The following is an 18022-nucleotide window of genomic DNA, read 5'->3' as shown; positions in this document are numbered from 1 at the left end:
ATTACATCACAACAATTTTATCTTACTGGAACGCTAATTGAAAAATCATTTCTAATACCACTCACAGGACTTGTTTATGAGATGCGGTAAGACACCACACATTTATTCAAGAGTCTGTTCATGTGCTGCTGTTTTGATTAGCAGAGTTAAGTGACAGTGTGGCTTTATTGCACAGTACAAGTGTACCAAAACTCAAATGAACATAATTCTTCCAATAATTAAAAAAAAAAAAACACACTTGATTTCTTCGTCTCTGCTCAAAAATCAAACCCTTGATATGATTCCCGGGGGGGTGAAAAAAAATCACTTGTATGAATTGGCTTTGTGTTTGGGCAAAAAGTTGAAATTTGGAGGCACAGGTCCAAGCAGCATTTCACTAGGGGAAAAAAAAAGAAAAGAAATAAGGTCATCATGATGAGCAGAAGTGAAAAAAAAATAACCCTAAGCCCTTTCACACCACATGTAAACGATATATTGGCAGATATGTTTTAGATTTCCAATTATGTGGGATCTATGTTCGAAAAAACTCATCGCCGGGATGCTTGCGTCAATACTTGACTTTACTGGATTCTGTACTAAAAGGAATGGTCAGGAAGGTTTCATACTGTGCCTTTAACACAAATCCCAGTAGTTGCAATTGCAGGAATATCCCACCGTTGCTGGGTTCTGTATTAAAGGCAATGGCAGCTATAATGTATTCCTGTGACAATTTCACAGTATCTCCACGTGAAAAAGGCTCCTGATGGAACAGGTTTGTCGCTCACCTGATCCTGATCCAGTCGCCGACGTTTTGACTGGCCATGAGGGACTCCAGGTAGTTCCTCCCCATGTAGTATGGAGGCCTCTCGTTGATCTTCACAGGCACCCGCTCCAGTAGCCCCACTGGAATATACCTGAAATATATTTCACCCCATTAAAAAACAAAACAAAACAAAAAAAAAACGCATGTCAAAGGGTTCTCACGGAGCCCTGTCGCAAAAGTCCCACCTGCACATGAAGGACAGCCATTCAAGCAGGAAGGTGCGCGTCTTCTCCACGCCGCGCGTGTCCGAGCCCCAGTGCTCCAGGCCGTAGTTGCTGAAGTCCCGGAGGATGTCCAGGCGCTCGGTCGACGAGATGTCCCAGTGACGCCTCTCCTTGATTTCCGTGAAGAGCCATGGCTTCATCAAAGCACCCCTTGCAAATGATTATAATCACGGAATACATATTTTACTATTGAGGTTTTTTTTTTTTTTTTTTTGGTGGTGGATTGAGGTAATAAAAATGAATTCACCAACCTTGCAATCATAATTCCAGAAACGCCCGTCTCTTTGGCTCTCAAGGCATCCTCGTAGGAGAGAATATCACCATTACCTAGGACAATCCAAAAAAAGCATTCGCATATTGCTCTGAATGATTAAAAAAACCATCTAATCCATTTATACCAAAGAGTGGGATGGGGCTGGCTAGATTGGAGCAGGTGGTGATATAGTCCCAATCGGCAAGCTTGGTGTAACGCTGCTCTCTGGAGCGTCCGTGCAGCTAAATTACAACAAAAACAAAACAAAACAACAACAACAAAAAACATTTAAGGCAGGAAATACCGTAAGTTCCCAAATTATAAGACGCACTTTTTTTCCCCAAAATGAAGGCCAAAAGTATGGGTGCATCCTATAACCGTAAAATTGTTTTTTTTTTTTTTTCGATACCATTCAAAGGAGATTGATCTCTTAGTCACATAAGTCGAGTTTTGACGCACAGACGTACATTTTTATATCTGCCATATTCTTACTCACAATGATTACAGTTGGGTGTTAGCAGCCGGTGCCTGTTGCAGCTCGTGTTAGTTGAGGATGTTATGGCATTATTTTCAATCGAAGAAGCAAGCAGACTGAACCAATGTCCAAGTCCATCCTTGTTCACATACAGAAATATTACTAAAATGCAGAGGATCATGTAAAAGTTAGGATGTCTCCCAGCTGATTCAATCAAGCGCGGTTAGAGAACACGGAAAGGCATTCCATTTGACTCGTTTATTAATTGCGATCTTTTGGCAAATACGCAGTCATAAACTTGGTGAAATGCGGATGCCGCGTAACTTCAGGTATTTATGGCAAAATGAACTCGAGCTGCATCGCGAGAAAAAGGAAAAACAACTTCTTCAAGCGCATTTAACTTAGAACAGCGAGGCGTTCATCGACGCTCACATTGTGGGAAATCCAATACACACTTAACGTGCAACAAATATATAATTTACGAATATGAACACAAGAAAATATGAAGAGTTTAGGAGGATGAGATTGATTCTGTTTTGCTATAGTTTTGACATTGTTACCAAAGTGTTGGTGCGTCATCTACACGGTAACATAGAAAATACCAAAATTATACAAAGATGCATCAATTTCAATCCCAAAGACATGTTTGTTTTTTTTCTTTTTCTTTTTAAAATGAGACCAATGATTCAAATCCAGGTACTTGTTTATACTGTTTCAAATGCTTGCTGAAAGGAAGTTTGAAAAATGGTTAACATGTAATGAAATACGTATAAAGGTAACTAATTACTAATTAAGTACTAAATAAATAGATCATATTTAGTAAATTCTAAAGAAACAGATTTTTTTTGTAATTAAGTACCAAAGTCATTGATTATAGTAGATACTAGAAGTGCTAAAGTAATTGCATACCAAAGGTACTAAAGTAATTGATTACTTTAGAACTTCATTACTTAAGGAAACTGATTCATTCAGGACTTGATTGTTTTAATACAAGCCATTTTTAACCTTCCTTTAGCCCAACATTTGAAAAAAAAAAAGAAAAGAAAAGAAAGTGTACCTGCAATTGAATGTTTTGATGCTAAAAAAACTAAAAATACTTCTTTGGGATTGAATGAGTTAAAACATAATAAAAGTCAACCCTGTTGAGAAGAGAATCACTTTTGCAATGCTGTGTTGATATATTACATTAAATTATAACACAAGGAAAATAAAAGATTCAAAACAGCAATCATTCATTTTTTAGAATAATCTGAATGGATATATATACATATTTATTTTTTACCGTGATCATAGACACACCCCAATTTTTCATTTCCGGGATGAGTTTATGCGCAATGTTGTGCTTCTCCTGAACGCCGGTGCGGATCTTCACTGTTAATGGGACGTCGAGCACCTACGAATAAAGGAGGAAAAAAAAATGGTTTCCCCCAATATTTCACAGAATCATGTTTACACAAACACACTCACATAGTTCATCCCACGGACTATCTGTTCAAATTTGCGGGTGCGCGTCATCAAGCCGCAGCCGCCGCCCTGAGGACCCAAAACACAAAGTGAGTAAGACTTGGGTGCGCTCCCCTCCCTCCAAAAAACAAAACAAAACAAAAAAAACTCACCTTCTTATATACAAGGTCGATGGGGCAACCTGAATTGATGTCCACAAAGTCCACTTCCGTGTAGTTATTGATGAGCTCGGCGCATCTTGTCATGGTGTCAGGGAAGCAGCCCTCCACCTAAGTCAGCCGTGTCAAAAAGACGATATTTGTGACGCATTCAAATAATGAAAAGGACCAGACTCACGAGTCTGCTGTTCATAATCAAGCAACAAAAATTCTTTTTTTTATTCGCAATAACCAGATAAGCAATGCAACTTACAAGTAGAATTGACCAGTTGTTACGTGTGTGCAAAGTAGCTTGATGATTGCTTCAGTGACAGAAAGCGGAACACTACACGAGTGTTAATGTTAGCATTAGCATCTAGCTTCATCGTGTAACTGCTCAGGACAGGTAAAATCGAGATTCACAATGGGCGCGTATCGCCACCTGGGCAATTCCCAGACATTCGGCTTTGGTCTGTGTTCTACAAGAGAGGCCCCCAATCGCTGGTCCGTGGGCCAGTACTGGTCCGTGGATCAACTGGTACTGGGCCGCACCCGAAATAATGATGTTTTGGAAATGATTTAGTTTATCCTTTAACAGTCATTCATTTGTGCTTTGACTGGCTTGATATTTGTTTTTTGGCGCCACCTCTGGCTGCTGTTGATATTACATTTTGTAGTGAGGATAAACAATGGGGCTTCCCCCTGGCTGTAAGAATCTCAAGCGCTGACCGGTCTGTGGGGATAAAAAGGTTGGCGACTCCGGTTCTATGATTATTACCAGTCAGTCTTGTATTTCTTTTAAAATGAGTTTTCAACATCTGTCATGTAGGTCATTCCAACGGCTGCAACACAGTGTCCAAAATGAGACTTTATTCTGTTTACATTTTCTTTACACTTCAATGTTCTCCTTGAAAAGAGGTTGTACAACCATAGATTTTGATTGGGGCATTTTCCCTCTACTGGATATTTGTTACTTTGTATTTCTATATTGTTTTTTAAGTAACTTATTCATTTTGAGTTAATCTTATGCATTCTAAACAAACTATATATTTTATGTGAAAATGAAATAAAAAAAAAAATCATAGAAAAAATAGAAACTTATTATATTAGGATAAACAGGTGACCAAAAAAATAAGTTATTTTATATCATCTTTTCTTGTTTGTGTTTTTATGTCACAACAACATATTTACTGTTGACCACGGCTATTCGCTGAGAATATCACTTAATTGACACTATCTCTTGTTAAATTAGCCACCCTTGGAAATATATTTTCCTCTGTGTGGCCCCTGACATAAAATGTTTGACCAAAGTGATTTTTACAAATCAGTCCGCATAAGGTGATTTTATGAATTTAGACGAGTTTTGTTTCGAGGTGGCCATTTTAGGCTTGTTTTGTAATCTAACCTGGACTCCGAAGAGATCCTCACTCTCGTGCCTCTTGAGCAAAGCCCACTCAGACTGCTGACCCTGGAGCAGGTTGGTGCACATGGCCATCTCGCCGCAGGTGATGTCCGCCCCTAGACGCTTGCACACACGACGGAACGGGAGGTTGCCGCACTGAAAAAATAGAAAAAAAAAAAAAGACGTGGACAATGAAGAGCTGACAATGCCACGTGAAACTTTCAACGGCGAGGCACTTACGGTGGTTAACGGGGCGAGGTAGAGTTTGTCTCGGAAGTCCACCTTCAAGGACAAAACAATTAAGCCCTGATTGTTGTTTTGACTCTTAAGTACAATGAAATGGTTAATACCTGCTTTTTCTCACATGCTCGCAGCTTGATGACATCCAAGTCAGTCAACGCACCAACTGTCTTTACGGTGGATTGTTTCTCTGAGCTAACCTGGGGGAGAAAAAAACAACAACAACAACAAAAATGATGTCAGTTGTTTAATACACTGCATAGTTTAAGAGAAAATTCTTTAGGTTTTGTTTTTAATTCAAACTAAAATAAAAACAAATCACAGATATGGAAAATTAAAAGAAATAGATTCAAGGCCTCTTAAGGACCGTGTTGCATTCAAAATTTCAAAAATATGATCTCTTTTAGTGCCAAGCGCTATTGCAAAAGGCCGAGTATATTTAGCATTTTCACGCATCTTTTAAGGCCAACATAATATTGCGTGCTGTATCTGCGTAAACATGACTTACTTGTGATATATGTGTGGTATGTGAGAAAACACTGCCATCCAAAGGTCACAATTATCATTACAATGCTCAATTGGCTTAATATGAGAACTAGTGAAGGGTGTCAGCTACCCTCCATAAAAACTTATTTGACAAGAATTGTATTATTTATTATTTTTATTACTATTTTATGAAAAACGAAAATTCTCATCCATGGCACTGAAAGAGTTAAAAACAAGCTTAACTTACCTGTGCTTCTGCATCCGTAGATTCACATTTGGTCTCAATCGTCGAATCAGCTGGTATGTCGGCGGTGCCTATGAAAAGACTTAAGCAGTTAGAAGGCGTATAAATATTTCTCGCTTAAGCAGTTCTCAAATATTTCGGGCCCAAAGGGTCTAAAAGAGTTTATTATTCAAGTGTTAGGTTCAAAAGGATACTAAACTCAATTAGGAATATTCAACAGAAATGAAAGTTAATATTTTGTCCATAATTAAAGTGATGACTCAATTTTCATGTACAATACTTTTAAAAACACCAATTGCTGTCAACTGAAAAATGACCAAATTGTGCATATTTTTTATTTGTTTTTTAATGTCAGTCTACATAGAAATATTATCCCATATTTGAGTGTATGTTATCAAATTATGAAGAATTGAGAACAAACATTCAAAACAACACAAAAGCAAAATGTTTGTTCTATCAACTTGATAATTTGATATCATTAATTGTCTTATAAGTACAAAGTGGTCCTAGTTTTTTCTGTTTACTCCGTGCTCAGTTAACAACCAATCATGTTTCAGTTTGTGAATGTCACGTGACCAAATCCAGGAAACTGGCTGGCTGTGATTGTTCTTTATTGATTTCATTTTCAGTTGACAGCAAGCGAAAAAAAAAAAAAAAGTTTTTAAGGTATTAATTGTACACGATGAATATTCAATTTAAACGAATTATAGACAAACCATTCACTTTTCCATCATTCACTGATGATACATCACAAATATAGTATCATCCCTTTTAATTGGTCAAAAACTACAGTTTAGGCCCCTGGGGACTCCTGTTTAAGAAGCATTGTCTTATTTTCTCACCAAACCAAAATGTCCTACCATTGTCTTGTTGTTCTTTTTTCTCCTTGTTGTTGTTAATTGTCTTGAGGTACTCCGCCGATTTTTTGAATGCAACAGAATGCTTCCTAAGTTGATTCTGCAGCTCTTTACTCAGGCTGTTCCTCACCGGCGTGCGGCCCTCGTAGCTTTTAACCACATCTGCGTTCTCCGCGCTCTTCAGCTCGGCCGTGGTATGCGCCTTTGCGAAACGGCAGGCGAGGCCGTACATGCACTTCCCGAAGGTGTCGAAGAGGTGGCAACGTTCGCCGATGTCGGCAGGCTTGTTGGCCAAGTAGGTGGCGACGTCATGGTAGAAGTGGCACTTGTCACCGTAGGGACATTCTCGGTTTCCCTGGTGAAAAACATTCAGTCACAAAAGATCAACTTGGGCTTAATTACAACAAGCAGTATAGAAAATTACCAGTTGTTTGATTTAAAATCCCTACCTGAACAGAGGAACATAGCCTTTTTTCGTCATATGACGTTGGTTTCTTATGCGGCCTTGACTTGTTCTGCCCCCTCAATCGCTTGCCGTCTTGCTTGGCGCCTTTGTTGATCTCCTCTGCGTCCAATTTCACCCTTTTTATTGGAGGCTCTTCTGAGGGGTTCTCACCCCCCGTGTTCTCACCCCCCTTTGAGCTTTGCCACTGGGAGTCAAGAAACTCATGGAATTTTTCTTTGCTGGTGATGAATCTGTACATGCATCAAATAGAGATGGATGGTGTCTTTAGTGTTTCATTGTTACGATCATGGTGAAATTGAGCCTATGTATTTACAAGCATACACATGCAAATGCAGAACATTATTGCGTTGAAGGTTTATCAATAACTTTACATGCCTGGGCTGCAAAGAATTAAAAACGTGATGGCTTGATTAAATGAAGCGTTTAGATTCACTTTTACATAGTTCCTTGGAACCAACATGCTCCCGGATTGTGCCAAAGCACTACTTTTATATTAGACCAGGCTTTGGCCGGTGCACAATAACAGTAAACAACAAGAGACAAAATTCCGCAGGGAATCTCTTTTCCTACTGACAACCAAATCTTCGCCACTTTGGTAGTGACTCACTCTGGTTTGAGGGCTGCTTCACCCTTAACTGCAGCATTTGTGCCTTTTGCAGATGTTGTTTCCTCTGCAGGTTTTTCCATACCATCTGCTGGTTTCTGTTATAACAGGACAAGCATGTCAATCGTTTCATGAAATGTAAGGACCATGACAAGGGAAAACATGCCCAAATATTGCGAATCGGTGTGCTGCATCTTACTTACTAGTTTGCTAGCGTTGACAGCTCGCGTCTGCTGGTCAATGTCTACTAGCGGCTAACGCTAAGTTGATATTGCAAGTGAAGTCAACAACTGGCATCGGTTATTCTTTAATGGCGAAGAAATTGCAAATTGTACGAATGTTGTTTTTGTTACAAAAGTTGACGGGGACAAAATGCACGAAAGGACAAGTAAAAGTATTGTATCCGAAAGGCGTGATTAACCGCGAGTACTTTACTTAAATGGGTCCGGAAACATGCAAAGAATATTAGTTCCGTTCTCGTGTAGTAGAAAATAGCGCGAGGAAACGGCAGTGCACCATCATCATCATTCCGAGTGCACTTGAGAAAAGCACAACTATTCCGAGGGTGAAAAGAGTTCCCCCTAGTTATTTTTTTTTTTAATGTTGGATGTAAAATTAGATGATTCAATTACTTGTTTGACTTACATTAACAACACCAATAGCAACATTGACACGTTTTACGAAAACTTTAAAAAATGTAAAATCAAAACAAAAATAAAACTGGTTAAGTTGCTTTTTTTTTCTAAATTCATTTACTCATTGTCAGGTCAATGATTTGAATGCTTAGTGAGCTTAAGTCTTATAAATACCAAATTTTAACCAGAAGAGGTTTATTGTAAAAATTATTTGATCATGTTGAATAGTGTTGATTTAATGACGAACTGCATATTTGGAGTTCACTTTTCATGAGGTCACGTGTTTGCATTTTCCTGTTTAACCTGCCCTCCACTGTATTTGATAATATAATCAACACTAAACGGGCAAATCTGTCATTTTAGAATTGTGTAAAAAAAAAAAAAACATCCCCCCCAAAAAATAGGTAGCCAGGGAATCAAGACAGTAACTCAAATGAAAAAAAAGGCTTCTGCTGCTATTTAATGGAGATTACAAACCTTTGGGGAGCAGCAAATGTTTTCTTGTGCAGTGCTCAGTCCTTACCAAGTGGAAATACGAAAAATGATGATTACGAAGAAAGTTTCAATGGACAATAAATATTAATCACTAAATGGAAAAATCATTAAAAAATATCAAACAATCTACTGTACATTTACTCATCAGCGGAAGTGACTAATTTCTCAATTTTGGCAGCATATCGCTTCTGACTTAAATCCAGGATGCCAATGCCGTTGGTCTTGAAGTCATAGCCTATTCCATGAAGCTCCTCCAGTCTGCTCTTTAGAGTTTTTATGCTGTAGTCCAACGCCTTGGGCTTCTCCAATATTTGCTTCATGGTTATTCGGCTCTTAAGAAGACAATTCAGTTTAGTGCTGAGCGTTGTAGCTTCTATGTACAAAGCCATCGGATAGCCAATGATAAGCCTTTTGATGTCTTCACTGCAACAGCCCAGCGCGAGCATCCTCCTCTGAAGGTTGGTCATGTTGTTTTTTAGATACACGTTAGAGAGGTCCAGGATTTTGGGCCCAGACCCTTGAAACAGGGCCAGAAGCTCAGCATCACTCAGTTTCAAAACCACTCGGAGGTTATCAATATTGGTCTTGACTTTTTTTGTGCTCCGGATAAGGATATAGGGATTTCGGGATAGGATGGCTTTGGCAAACTCCTTGGAGCGAGTCCCGCCGGATTTGGCGCAGATGTCCTCCAGGAACTCCACCATGTGCCTGTTAAGCTCCATGCTGTTTGAGAAGGTTCGTGGTGCAGTCATGAGCAGCCGTTGGAGAATTTTGTTGCTGAGCCCCAGCGAAGTCAGGTAGGCTAAGTTCTCCTCCAAATCCACGTTGTTGCCAGAGCGGAAGAATGACTCAGGCGAGCGCTTCAAGATGGCCACAATGTTGTCATCAGTCTGTAAGATGTTCTTCCACAACTGCCAGCGTTGCTCCAGATGTTCCAGGGAGCGTGTGATGGCTCGCGGGTAACGCGATATGATGCTAGCCACTGTCTGGCAGCTGGCACCTTTGTCTTTCAGAAACTGTAGTAGGACCTTCTCGTTAGTGAAGCTTCGACGGAGAATACCGGGCTGACGCTGGCGTACCATCTTCAAGTCCACCCCCAAGAAATCCAAGTTCTTAAGCAGGGACTCATTTTCAGAGTTTTCGGATATTTGGGCATCATTCTCGTTTGGGGTCACACAGTAAAACCTCCAACGGGGATAAATGATCACGGACTGTACCGTGAAGCATTTAAAAGGTTGTTGAAATATGAATCTGTGGAGGCCATTAAATGTTTTGAACACACAAGCCATTTCTCATCAGTGTGACATCCTTGGACCATGGGACCTGAAAACAGCAATACGAAACTATCAACCAATGTAGGTAAAAGCATCATAAACAAGTAACTATTATAGCTGATGTGAAACTTGTCTCTTTAAGCAATATTCTCTGCACAGAAAGATTTCTATATCTTGTATTAAAAAAATAGCATAAGCTTCCTTCTATGCTTTGTAATACGAAATACTGCGAAGAAAGCGTGCCACAAAAATGTAATTTTAAACATATAGGAACCGTGCAAAATTGCAAAACAAAAACAGTGTGTAGAGTACCTTTGAGTCACTTTCAGTTTCTTAAGCACCGTTCTCGCTATTTCCATAGAGCCCAAGGAGATACTGACCAGTTCCGTATCGAATTTAATATTTTAAGATTTGATTTTGCTCTACGCCAAAAGTAAATAATGTGGAAAGATAGATCATTAAAGTTCACAACTTACTATAGTCTGTCGAGGAAACGCGTTCTATGTAAACACCGCATTTTAGGGCCCATGCTGCAACTACAAAACGTCGGAGTTTAAAAATTAAGAAGTGATGAGCGAGAGATATTCCATAGAGCTTGTTCAAGGTTATAATCTTTTTTAGGCGTTAAGACTTCCTGAGGAGTATCAGGCTGAACGTTTTGAATTAGAATGGCATTTACTAAGCGTTTCTACTTCATTCTTTTCTTTTAACTAATTATAGTGGTTTGCAAACGGGTATTTGTGCAATACCGCCATCTATTGAAATGGAGTGTGGATAAGGCTCTTCTTCGTTTTTTGTTTGTTTTTTTTGCCCCGTGGTTCATTATTTATCGCAATGTAACTCGCTAGCGCCATCCTGTGAGTTTGACGTTGTATAGCACCAGCCCAGTTAGTGAAATATAATTAAGTGAACTTGAATAAAGATAGATAGATAGATAGATAGATAGATAGATAGATAGATAGATAGATAGATAGATAGATAGATAGATAGATAGATAGATAGATAGATAGATAGATAGATAGATAGATAGATAGATAGATAGAAAGAAAGAAAGAACGAACGAAAAGAAAGAAAGAAAGAAAACAAAGAAAGTAAAATAAAATTAATATTTAACCTGCTAAACTATGCGAAAACCCTTTTAAATTACGAAATATACAATATTTTATGACTATAAATGGTCTTTATAGTTTCTTTTCCCAGAGAAAGCGTATGCGCAACCTCATTTACAATATTACCCAGCAGAGTGGAACGAATGTGACCTTATAAAATTAGCATTATTACAACGACGTTTGGTCCCCGACATGTAAATCAAACCTTTAATCAGATCTTTTTCAGCTTAATTAATCAAGGAAAGTAATGAATGCAACATCCTGTTGTGAGGAAAAAAAGAATGCGCCACAAGTGTGCGTGTGTTTGCCCTGTAAGTGCAACAAGACAGTCCAGGTGGCCAGATAATTAAAACATGTTTCTCATACTTGATTTTACATAGAAATTTGAACGCTAACATCTGGCTCGATGAGGGGTGTAATGTTATAGATCCGTGTGGGTGTGTGTGTGTGTGCGTGTGTGTCTGTGTGTGTGTAATTAATCCCTCCCTTGTTCTTTCTGGATCATCATCATCTTCATCACAAAAACAGACATTTTTAATCAAAGATCATTAAAGCTGAATGTCAGGAAAATAATGATGTTATTGAGAGTGAACATCATGTGAACCACACGCACAATCACACACACACACACACACACACACACACACACACACACACACACACACACACACACACACACAGGCAGGTTGACTTTTCATGAAAAAAAAAAGAAATGGGACACATTGTTACAAATTCCAGAGTAAGAAAGGAAACTGCATTCTGTTATTTACTTAAGTGATATCTTTCATTCTAAACTAGTCTAGTGTTTCAGTAGATGCTGCTGCTTTGGTTAGCAACAATGGTCCTATTGCACTCTAGTGGGGCACGGTGTGTTCACAAAACCAGTATTTTCCAGTTTTCTGTGATTTCCTTCAAGAAGGAGTCAGTTGCACTGGCTGTCTCCTTGAAGTTCCTCCATACCAAACATATCCAGCACGCTTTCTCCGACAAGAAAAAGGCTTGAATAATTTTTGTTTTTAGTTTTTGTGTCAAACTGTCATCAATACAGGAAGCACTATTATTATTTTTTAGCTGCTTCTTTTTTGCTGTTGCGCAGCCCCATCACCATGACAACCAGACCTGTGGAAGGCTTTATCGAAATTGTGTGTGTGTGTGTGTGTGTTTGTAATATTTTCTAATCCTGGACCAATTAGTTTCAGCACCAGATGGAAAGGAGGAATGTCTTCCTCTTTTTTGTCTCCTCTACCATCTTCACCTTAAAATCATTTGCGAGATCATACAATACAAAGCTTGTTAAAAGTTTTCTTCTGACCTTAAACATTTAAAAGGACAAATCAATGTGGCATGATAGCCTTTGAATCCAATTAGCCATTTTTGTTTTCTTTTTGGGGGGGATAAGGTTGTGTCACTTTTTATCTACCAGCAATGATTCAATTGTGAAATCCTAAATGTGGATATTTTAGCCCGTCTGCCAGTTGTTTATAATTCATGATTTTTTTTTAAGATTAAAGCATGTTGATTCAATTACTGTTTGTATTTGTCATTTTTTCCACTTGCTACTTATTTTTGGCTACAAAATGCTCACAAAGGCAGAGCACATGCTGTCGAATGGCTAGATTCAACAACAAAAACCTTGCTTTTCAATTTTGATGGTTTTCAAATTTTCATTATTGTTTTAATTGATTATCTTTGATATTTTCTTATATTTTATTTTATTCATTATTTCTGTTTTAATTCAGTTTGGTTCAATTTGGTTTAATTCAGTTTATTATTTATAACATTTTGAGTGAAATTATTAATTTAAGAAATTTGCATAAAATGAGAGAAAATGACAAACATGCAGTGCAGTTCAAAGGTTGTATTTGAGATATATATATATATATATATATATATATATATATATATATATATATATATATATATATGTTTATAAACTATTTGTTAGTTTCTTCCCATTTTGTTTCACTACTTTTTGCTTGTATTGGCAGAGTATGCAGTATGCTGGCAAATGGTGACAATTAGCTACAAAAATGATTTCTGATATATATTTTTTTAATTTTCATGTCATTTATTATTGTAGATTTTATTTCTTAAAATTCTATTATATTCATTTAATATTTATTTATTTATTTATTTATTTATTTGTATCAATTGTTTATTTTCATGTAAAATAAGATATGATTTTTACATATTTATTAATTATTTTTAAACTTTTGTATAAAATACTATAACATGACTGCTGCAGTTTAAAGAATGCATTTTTACCATTTATTTTCCAAATATTGACTCAATAAGCATATTATACTGTGTTACATTTCTAAAATAGGTTTCAAATATTTGTCTCAGTGTGTTAAGGTCAACTGCTAAACACTTTGCATGTTTTGTCGCCCACAGTTGTCTTTCAACACTATGCATTAACTTCTTGTTTCTACTTCCTCTCTGGCCCTCGGGCATGTGTGTGTGTTTCTCCCGGGTGCATGCGCGCACACACACACACACAAAATCATTGTGCCAGTTGGATGCTGAGAGCGTGGCAGAGAGGAGCTCAGTGGGAGTGCAAGATGATACCTCTGGGGCTGCCACGTGCGCAAAAAAAAAAAAAAAAAAAAAGAAACAAGCTGCCGATTGGCACGCAAACACACACAAACATGAACTTTTGAACTGTAAGCTTCCACTCACAAATATACACACTACAGCACTCGGAGCCTTTTTCATTTCAGTTCAAACTTCCTGTCATTTGCATTACTTCGGATATAAAACGTGAATGGAGCGTTCAAAAGGCTGCAAATGAGGTTAAACACGATGTTAGCCGAGTTGTGACATGGAGATATAGATTTAAACACCTACTTCAAAAAGACGCCTTCCCTTTTGACACCAGAAGGGAATTGAGTGTCTTTACATCAGTCTATAAATGCTATTAATCAGTGTTGAGCCAATTAGACCTCGGTTGATAACCATAATAGCAGCACCAACAGAGGCATGCAGTCATATTAATAAAGTATGGCAGAGAACTGATAAAACACTTTGTTGCTAACATTAGCAAACAAGGCCTCTCCCATTTGCACACAGAGAAAGTGGCTGCAGGAGTTTTTTTTTTATTTAGTGTGAGAAAAAAAACAACAACCAACATTGTTGGTAGCTTTTTCACAGCTAACCTTACCCAGAATCCAATGCCAGATCCAGAAAAACTTTGTTATCCCAGGAGATACTAGCTGACCACTGAGAAGACTTTACTTCTGTAGGGACAAGTAAGAAATAAAATAACAAATAAATAAAAAAGAAAAACACAAGTACTGTATATATAAACAAATTAAATGAACTAAACTAAAGCACATAGCTTGCAAAAACTTTTTTTTAACTGTGGTAAGCCAAATAACACCATACTCCATAAAACAAGAAACTGGGGAGATGGTGTTGTGAAATAAAATATATAGACTGTATTTTATTATTATATCAATTTAAATACAAGTATCAAGTGCTACAATAATCCTGTATGTAAAAATGACGGATAAATCACAGATATTAATTTTTTTCCTTAGATGAGGTGGTCAAAAGACTGACGAGACGGGTGGTTCTAGCCACCCCTGGCCACCATGTAGCTCTGCCCTTGGATAAAAGTAAAAATTGAAAAGAAATGCCAAAATAACAAATCAAAAAATCTAAAGGATATCAACACATCAACACGCTTAACATAACAGCTTAACGTTGCATAGCAAAGCATAATGTAGTATAACATGAATGAACAATCCCTGTGAAAAAAAATGTACTTGATATTCAAATAAACACAACTGAATACCAAAATGTATAATTTTGTAAATACTGTATGCTATTTTTTTTTCCCAATGATAGTAATACACTTGAAAGATTAATCTCTTTGTCTCCTATTTAATTAACCCTCAGCCATGGATGGACTCACATGAGCTGAGGGTCTAAGTTGAAAAGGAGGTGGGCACTCAGATTATTAATATTTTTTTTTAAGACAAGAATCTACATTCCCAGTATGATGATGTGGCCTCCTTTCAAGTAAGTCTACACCTGTCAATCAAAGCGGAGGCGGGTCCAAGCATCCAGACACTGTAAATATGGTTGAGCTCGTTAAAATATATTTAGGATTCATAGTGATAAGTGACATCTACTTCGTCACATACACCGACAACAAAAGAGAAGACACACAACACACACACACACACACACACACACACATCTATTCCCCATATGGAGTGTCTCCTGAGAGAAAATCCTACGAGGGAGGCATATGTGTGTGTGTGTGGGTGTGTTTATGATGTCACTCTCATGTGTGTGAGAGAGGGGCCAGTGCACCAGTCTGGAAATAGAGGGCACATTAATCTTATTTGTCATAACCTGTCCCGCGAGACATTCGGACCCCATCGTCCCTTTTTTACCTACTCACATACACACGCCTGCACACACACATATACACATTCAGTACATACACGCACATATAAAAACAAAACAAAACATATATATATATATATATATATATATATATATATATATATATATATATATATATATATATATATATATATATATATATATATATATATATATATATATATTTGTTTATTTATATATACATACACACACATACACACACACACTGGCCCCCTCTTGTGTGCTATCAGTATCTGCAGTGGACAGAGAGAGTGAGGCTAATTACATGTGAGCACTAAGACGGTGGAAGCAAGACAAAGAGCGTGCACGTGGATGAGAGTGTGTGTGTGTGTGTGTGTGTGTGTGTGTGTCTGCGTGGCCTTTGTTTGCAGCCTTGCTGCAACTATCACACGACACAAATTACACTCCTCCCTCTCTTCACTTCATGTTAGGTGTCCATCATGTGCGTGTGAGCGTGAGTGTGTGTAAAGCCAAGACAACATCTTTCCCACGAAATATTATTTTTAATGATGATGACTTATTTGGGTAATACTGTGTTTATTTATGCCACAGAAGTTCAATAATCATGAATTATGATGACTCGGCAGGATGTGTATTACTATACAGAGTTATTTACCATTAAATGACATTTTATTCTTAGTTAAATTTTCACTGTTGCTTTTTGTATGCATTGCAAATAAATTGTCATGAATCCTCAGCGATACACTCTACAAGCAGATTGGCTAACAATAATCCAATTAATAGTAAAAAAAAAAAAAAAAAAAGATTTTGACCCAATTTTCTTGGTTGTGTTATACAAAACAACCCAATTGTGTGTGTTGTCTTTTTGAGAGAGTTGAGTTTTGTGCCAGCCATGTTTGACCTATGAAACTTTGGAACTAAATCGCAACAATGAATTTGATTTCAGGCTCATCTGCCGAAAAATTGTCATTAACGATTCGAATCACAAAAAAAAGGTTTGTTTGTTTGTTTTTCAAAGGGCCACTATAATGCCCTTTAGCAATACGTTGCTTCATGTTCCAATTATTTTGCTCTTGTTTTGAAAACAAAGCTGTATTGTTCATGGTACTGCATCAAAAAGCATCCAAAAAGTTTCGCCGATACCTTGCACGCATACCGAATGCATCTTTTAAAATAGCTAACTTTGTTTCCCCGCTAATTACCGTGCATTGTTTATTTTTTTCTCCCGAATGCAACTAAATAACCACAACTCCTGTGTGTGGTGTACAAGACAGCTTGGGGGTTAATTAGACAATAGTAAAGAGAACACATGTGGCACTTTAATATCCCCTCTGCACCGCAGCTCATTTCACAGACCACCCGCTCTGTTGTTGCTCTCTTCCTGTGGTGCGTGTGTGTGTGACCTGGGTCATGGGCGTGCCTGCATAGGCTGTCCCAAAGCCAACAAACACACACACACATGCACACACACACACACACATCCAATCATCCATACGTCCATCCTCCAAGTCTCGCATACAGTGTCCACACAACCGTCTCTTTACGACTGCTCTAATTTCCCTCATTACAAGCTCAATTTCCTAGCAGGGCGCCTCGCAGCGTTTAGGAGATTTAGGGCCACAGACGGGGTTCCTTTTCGAGCACTGCTTTCACGGCACGAACCGGTGACTGGGCAACAAAAGACCAATCTGTTTGAGTCATAAATGAGCAGTCAGGTGTGCGTGCATGTGTGTGTGTCTCCGAGCAGTAAATGAACACTCTCTCCATCTCTCATCTATCAAAGACTTGACACCAGGAGCAGCTGTGAGGGCGCGCACACACACACGCCACTACTTTAGCAATTTGAGATAATTAGCCTACTATACAATGTCCGCCTGTGGTCCCCAGGGGTCCTGTGGGCGTGTGTGTGTATGCTTCAGTCGATGTCTGGTAAGGATCAGCTGTGTTAAGCGTCCCGTGACATCTAAACTACTAATTCATTGCTACATTAACGCCATTGATTAACATACGGCTATAGACACACACGCACACACGCACAGACACACACATCTGGGAAATCCTCAGGCCTTTGTCACTTCAAACACAAAAGATAGGGCCATTTCTTTAAACATAAAGCCGTGCATTCATTCCAATACATAGAAGTTTAGGTATTTTCATCCCAATGACTGGTTGAAAATAAGTTTTACGTCAATGCGCATCAGTATGAGATTTAAAAGTATAAAAGCATACTTCAAAATAACAATGTTTTAATCAAGAATACGACATCAAGAAATTTATTTGTGAGGATCAGTTGTAATTTTCACTGAACATAATGGACAAGAATTAATTAAATGCTTCATGTTCTAATTAATGTACCCTTAATTTGAAAAGAAAAATCATTAATGTTCAACATGTAATTAATGCCAAATGCTAGTCACAGTAAAATTACCTCAACACTAATCTATGACTCATTTATGTACCCCTGTTAACTCTTGGTTG

The 18022-nt window shown here is 38.0% G+C and overlaps 2 protein-coding genes across 4 annotated transcripts; both read right to left on the bottom strand.

The window, feature by feature from the left end:
• Positions 1–13: 13 nt before the first annotated feature.
• Positions 14–8149, bottom strand: dus3l (dihydrouridine synthase 3-like (S. cerevisiae)). Its single transcript, XM_088404953.1, has 16 exons — positions 7858–8149; positions 7658–7752; positions 7034–7280; positions 6588–6939; positions 5731–5798; positions 5108–5197; positions 4998–5039; positions 4761–4913; positions 3371–3487; positions 3222–3287; positions 3037–3147; positions 1425–1521; positions 1278–1353; positions 988–1176; positions 765–893; positions 14–376 (listed from the first exon to the last, which is right to left on the bottom strand). Exons 2-16 carry the CDS (start codon positions 7735–7737, stop codon positions 304–306), a joined length of 1890 nt encoding a protein of 629 aa, XP_088261079.1. The 5' UTR covers positions 7738–7752; positions 7858–8149; the 3' UTR covers positions 14–303.
• A 205-nt stretch (positions 8150–8354) lies between these two features.
• Positions 8355–14396, bottom strand: mterf1 (mitochondrial transcription termination factor 1). Of its 3 annotated transcripts, none has more exons than XM_088405151.1 (2): positions 14328–14396; positions 8355–10107 (listed from the first exon to the last, which is right to left on the bottom strand). In XM_088405151.1, the coding sequence occupies exon 2, from the start codon at positions 10071–10073 to the stop codon at positions 8922–8924; it is 1152 nt and encodes a 383-aa protein (XP_088261277.1). In that variant the 5' UTR covers positions 10074–10107; positions 14328–14396; the 3' UTR covers positions 8355–8921. The 3 variants fall into 3 exon arrangements, with proteins under 3 accessions (XP_088261277.1, XP_088261275.1, XP_088261276.1); XM_088405149.1 differs by lacking the exon at positions 14328–14396 and adding an exon at positions 10371–10739; XM_088405150.1 differs by lacking the exon at positions 14328–14396 and adding an exon at positions 10535–10739.
• Between the last annotated feature and the right edge of the window lie 3626 nt (positions 14397–18022).

Source organism: Hippichthys cyanospilos, chromosome 21 (assembly GCF_059441005.1).
Source record: "Hippichthys cyanospilos isolate Australia breed blue-spotted pipefish chromosome 21, RoL_Hcya_1.0, whole genome shotgun sequence".
NCBI lineage: Eukaryota > Metazoa > Chordata > Actinopteri > Syngnathiformes > Syngnathidae > Hippichthys > Hippichthys cyanospilos.
The sequence above is the reverse complement of the archived record's forward strand: the minus strand, read 5'-3'. Positions and strand labels throughout refer to the sequence as shown.

Coding starts and splice junctions, on each gene's coding strand:
- mterf1 (XM_088405151.1), bottom strand. CDS start 10,073: ATGGCTTGTGTGTTCAAAACATTTAATGGCCTCCACAGATTCATATTT.
- dus3l (XM_088404953.1), bottom strand. CDS start 7,737: ATGGAAAAACCTGCAGAGGAAACAACATCTGCAAAAGGCACAAATGCT. Junction 6,940..7,033: donor GGCTATGTTCCTCTGTTCAG/GTAGGGATTTTA, acceptor GTTTTTCACCAG/GGAAACCGAGAATGTCCCTA. Junction 894..987: donor TGGCTGTCCTTCATGTGCAG/GTGGGACTTTTG, acceptor AATATATTTCAG/GTATATTCCAGTGGGGCTAC.